Here is a 5,641-nt window from a genome sequence, read left to right as displayed (position 1 = left end):
CGAATTGTCTTTTACTCCTTTCTGGCGAATCAGCAAAACTGACAATCTGCTAATTTCTCGATGTATTGTGTATTTTCGAAGCAAATTGAAGGAATCGTTGAACAAAAATTACTGAAGAAAATCACTTGTCTGATTTCTTTTCTAAGTGCAGCTTTCCGCTTTGTGGAATTTTCTGAGAGTGTCAGGAAGTATTTTTGTCGATCATGAATCAAGATAATCACGTGAATCCAGATCTACAAACTGTCGAAAGGCAAAATTATATGTATGATACTGAAGTGAATGCGAAGAAGACACCAGGAAGAGAGAAAGAAATCGCTTGTGATCCAGAAGGTGAAGAAGGCAAGAATAACTTTTGGAAAACAATAGAAGAGAAGAATTTATTCACATCTCTGGATCGGATGATTGGAGACATCATTGGTGGAATCAGTGAAATGCAATTGAAAACTGAATCGCCACCGTCGACTGGGAAGACGGGAAAGACTGTGAAACTGAATCGGGGTTATGAAAATCTGATGGAAGCAAGAAAGTGTGTGGATTCTCAGCTAGAGAATATGTTGCACATTCCTTGGGTACATTCGGATCAGCCCAGAATTTTTGAGACTACTTCAAATACGTCCAGGAGTCAGAAGAGCCAGAAATGCTGCTCGCGGACATTCAGATGCGAGAGCAAAGACTATGAGAATTTGAAGAATTGCAGAGACACTGTGGCCAAACTCTTGAACCGAGAACTTGATACCATTGCCAGAGAAAGAACTGCACAACACTCTGGTGGCTCAGGATGTGGAGATGGATACTTTAAAACTCTGTACTCCCGGAATGTCTCACCTGAACCCATGGAAAGTGTCTCTTCGGATACCATCAAAATGCATCGCAAATACATTATTGACAACATTTTTGCACTCTGTCAGCAACTCAATGAGCTGGAAAATCTGTATAAAATGTAAAAATACCGCAAATCAATGGAAAATTATATTTTACAAAATGTTAAACTCATTTGAATCTGCGCGCTCTTCGGGGAAACATCGCAAACATCGCCAGATGACATAGCGGAGTGGGACGGATTTGGGACACTGTCATTTGGAGTGTTTTGCGAAAAAAGTATTCCAAAATGGATAAAAAGCGCGTAAAGACCAAAAGGCGCAAAGATGTAAGTAATTCTGGGGTGGCGGGCTGTTCTTGGGCATGTCTTGAGTGCAATGAAGTTTGCCCGGAAAAGGGGCGATGTTGTTCTGGCAAGATGTGACCTTTGTTCACCGCGACTGTCTTGGAATGTGGCGCCCAGTTTTCAGGGCTTTTCCTTTGCTGGACAGGAGAGTTCAAACCCAAATCCACTTACTGATGGATTAAGGTAGAAATTTGGGTGGAAAGCCAGGCAGAGGGATGGATAAAATGACTAAAATATGCCGAGAATCACGCGCTGGAAGCTTCCAATGTCACTTGCAGACGTGGAATGTTTTCTTCCGTAACGGGAGTTTGGTTTTCTGGGTCTTATTAGCATGGAAATGGCCAGTGTTCCACTTCTGCCTGATCATATGTTTCATGCTTCTTGCATCAGTCTTGTGACGCATTTGTCTGTGAAAACAGTCTTATTGTTGCCCTTTTTCTCTCTCTGTTTCCGGACACAATCTGGCGCTGTACGAACAGGAGTACACGGGTCCGGGTGGTGTGGAGGAGGTCGTGGAGAAGCCGCCGAATGAGGAGTACTCGCTGGCCAAGTGGCTGAGACGGAATGTGCCCACGAAGAAGACCAAGTGTCTGAACCACAATGTTGAGTACTTCACAGCCTCCAAGGCCCTGGACGCCCTCATGGAGTCCAAGTTCGCCAAGGGCAGCAGCCCTCTGCTGCCTAGCCGCGAGGCCGCCATCGAAATCCTGGACAGCATGCTGGTGCACAAGTTCTTTCACCGTGCCAAGAAACTGCCCGTCACCGATGAGGAGCTGCGCGGCCGCAAGAAAGGCGACGAGAAGGCCAAGAAACCCGTTGAGGTGGAGAAAAAGGAGGTGGAGAAGGGCACAGACGCTGAGAGCAGCCACGTAGAGGGTGGCAAGCCGGAACGTGTGGACAAGGAGAAGAAGAAGCGCAAGATCCGACTGGACATGCATCCGGAGCAAGTGTTTGTTGACGGTTCCGAGGCATATGTGTGGATCTACGATCCCATTCCGCTCCACTATTGGCTCTTTGGCGCCCTCCTCGTGGTCTTTGTAATCGTGATGTGTCTCTTCCCGCTCTGGCCCACTCCGCTCCGTCTCGGCGTGTACTATCTGAGTATTGCCGCGGCAGGATTCCTTGTCTTCATCCTGGGATTGGCGGTGGTGCGCTTCATCGTATTCTGCGTCGTGTGGCTGGCCACGGGATCCAAGCATCACTTCTGGCTTTTCCCCAACCTGACGGAAGACGTGGGATTCCTCGCCTCCTTCTGGCCACTCTACAAGGTAAGCGTGTCATTTATATCCTCTGATATATTTGCCAATTGTAACAGTCAATGCTCTCAAGTTAAGCGTTGATCACGAACTGTGCCAAACAAATCACGAAAAATTCTTGCATGCCATTAAAAAATCACTATTGAATATATTTCCTGACTTCTGGTCACGAGTGAAGAATGGATCTGTTAAAGTAAATTTGCGGAACTCGTTAACTATTTTGACCCTTTTAAGGAAACAATTAACCAAAAGTTTAAAATGCAGATATCAAAACGATTGATTTCTATGTAACATAATTTTTATGTATGGTTTTTTGTGGTCTCCTTGCAGCATGAGTACAAAGGTGTTGAGGACAAGTGTAAAAAGTGCAAGAAGCAACATAAGGAGAAAGACAGCGACGACGAGGACGAGACTTGTCCGTTGGCGAAAAAGAAGAAGGCATCGAAGGAGAAGGAGGACGCAGACGACACTCCATCCCAGGCCGCAGAGGCGACAAAGGAAGTGGAGGCGAAGGACGCCGCCGACCACAGAGACGAGGAGGCCGAGAAGAGGAAAAGGTGAGTGTGAGAGCTGGCATTTGAAAGATGATGTGACATGACGAGAGCAACTCTTTCAGCTCTTTGACTCCGTCTGAGAGTGAATCCGAAAGCTCTCAGAGATCCTCGACTGGGAAGGACTTTGAAATTGTTGACTCGACCGACCTGTCACCAGAGTAGATTGAGTGTGTTGGGGATGGTAAGAGAATATTATTTAGCACAAGCATTTCCAATATTAGCTATTATATTATACAATATATTATATTAGAGAAAAGTTCAAGGATGAAGAAAAAAGAGAAAACCGTGGTGTGATTATTACAATATTCTGCAGAAATTTATCGGGAAACACTTTTTTTCTTATCAGAATGAGAACAAATCTATAAAAATGTTAATTAGGTGAATTTATATTTCTCCTTTTTTTAAATTGTGAAACACAGAACTGACAAAGTTAAATTGCAAGCATGGAAAAGAGAAACTGATAAAGTAATCTGATAAAAATGTTGGCAGCAAAATATTTCAATAGAAAATATTTGTGAGAATGCTAAGGCTTGATATATGAGCTTCTATCTCGATGTGGGGACGCGTTGCAATCACACTGAAGAATTTACAACTTTACGACTTTTTCCTGTGAATTTTTTTTTAATATATTTTTCGTGAGGCTGACGAGAGCACAACAAACAATAAAATAGAAGAAAAAAAATTCCATCAAAGTCGTGCGAAACATTAAAAAATTTTAATTGCCAGTGAGCTTCGCCACACGAGAGAATGTTGCGAAAGGAGTCCTTGTGGCATCTCTTCATTTTATTATAATATCCCCAAGAGAATGTACATAGAAAATAGATGTGTTTATATATTTTATTCTGTGAAATCTGGCTAAAGATATGCTGTGTCTTCTCGGTGGCAGCATTCAGTGCATTGAGGAGAAATATATTTGAGTGTGCTAAGAAAGGAGACACCTTTGAACAGTACAGTGCAATCTAATCGGCATAACATTGGTAGAATTTCCATTGTGCTTTTCTTTTAACTAATTGGATGTGTAAATTTGTGACTAAAAACAAAATATCAGCCATAAAATTATTGGATAAGGGAATTAATCGTGAAGAGAATCTCAGAAAAAAGGAGAATATGAAAAATGAGAGATTATCGTGTAAAAGTGTTAGAAATTTACTAGTTTTGACGGGGAGGTGCTTTTAAAATACATATTTTAGTGTAGATAAAGTACAATCGTGTTTCCATGTTTAAAGTTAAACATTGGCTTCAATTTTGGCATCAAGATGAAAATCTAAGATCTTAGGTTCTGAAATGATGCATACAATGATGAACAAACTTCCAACAAATCTTGAAATCTTGATATTGGCAAAGTGTGTTTTAAAACTTTTAAAAGGTACATAATTTTTTATTTATCTTGGTGTCATAATTGAGCTTCTTCGTGTAAAGAGAAAGGAAAAAAAAACATTTAAAGCAAATTAGATTCTGTCGCAATTTTGTTGCACTGTACTGTATTTTGTGAGGAACTGAAAGGCAAATTTTGTATAATCTTATATTTATTTATTTTTCCCAAATAATAAAATGCAAGAAATATTAGATAGTTTTGTAAGGAGACAGAAAAGAGAAGAAGAAAAACTATGAAAAACCAGCATTGAGCAACAGTGTTAGAAAAATTGCGGATTTATGTTTTTGCCTTTCGAAATAACTTTTTGGCGTATATAGTGATTATCAGTTTTCCTTACTTGTTTCCTAGCGAATAAATATTTTAGCGAGTAGAGAACAATAAAAGAATGATTAATAAAACATTGTCATGCATGACATGTTGTTCTTATGTTCACAAGATGACCCACTGAATTGATTGCCACCCTTTCGCACTCACCCTCGCTCAGCAAGCACAGACTCTCCTCTTGTTCAGTGGAAATGCACATTTTCTAAACAAGAGGAAGAACTGGGTTAATTGTTTTACAGAGTGAGAAAGAATCGAGCTTGGATGGCATAAATGCCATGGTATTTTCATATCGGAATATCAAATAAGGAAGAAATTTTCTCCATTGCTAGAGAATGAGACGCGCAAACATTATAGTGCTTCGCTTTCAGTTCCAATTAAAGTGAGAGATGCAGTTTACGAGTGAAATTACCAGGAAATTCTTGAGGTGTTCAATTGCACGTGAAAATTACGCACTTGAAGTGGTACGAGGTTCTTTGACGCACTGCCAAGAGCAAGTTGCTGATTCACAGCGGCTCATCATGTAAAGGATTTTACACCCTCCCTCAGCGCCCTAAACGATCAGAAGCAATCAATGTTATCTAGTAATTCTATCACAAATTCTCTCTTCACTATGAGGCAAAATACACTGTCGATGGGAAGAAATTTCTACAGCATTGTGAATATTTATTAAAGCAACATTGCGAGGCGGTAAAAGGTATGTGTAAAGACGTGAAACAATCCCTCAGTTTTTCCTGCGAAAGACAATTTACATGTGGGTGGCAGAAGTAAAGCAAGAGTGGGTGGCGCTGTGGTGATTTCGGTAAATATTGCTGTGGAATTGTTTACACCATGGACGGAATTTTATTGCACATGAAGGTCGACACGTGGAATTTCCACCAATTTGGGCCCTTTCTCGCGCAATTTCCCACAAATTTCTTCGCTCTGGCAAAGTGCGTCAACTTCTTTGCTAAATAAACATTATGAAGCG

At 41.0% G+C, this 5,641-nt stretch overlaps 1 protein-coding gene across 1 annotated transcript; it reads left to right on the top strand.

Moving 5' to 3' along the window:
• Nucleotides 1-1,023: 1,023 nt before the first annotated feature.
• On the top strand, nucleotides 1,024-4,757 carry LOC132263350 (translocation protein SEC62). Its single transcript, XM_059763069.1, has 4 exons — nucleotides 1,024-1,147; nucleotides 1,645-2,433; nucleotides 2,752-2,978; nucleotides 3,038-4,757. The coding sequence occupies exons 1-4, from the start codon at nucleotides 1,109-1,111 to the stop codon at nucleotides 3,135-3,137; spliced, it is 1,155 nt and encodes a 384-aa protein (XP_059619052.1). The 5' UTR covers nucleotides 1,024-1,108; the 3' UTR covers nucleotides 3,138-4,757.
• Nucleotides 4,758-5,641: the final 884 nt, after the last annotated feature.

The sequence above is a fragment of the Phlebotomus argentipes genome, unplaced genomic scaffold, assembly GCF_947086385.1.
Source record: "Phlebotomus argentipes unplaced genomic scaffold, Phlebotomus argentipes genome assembly contig_15, whole genome shotgun sequence".
Lineage (NCBI taxonomy): Eukaryota > Metazoa > Arthropoda > Insecta > Diptera > Psychodidae > Phlebotomus > Phlebotomus argentipes.
Note: the sequence above shows the minus strand (reverse complement) of the source record. Positions and strands in the feature narration are given on the sequence as shown.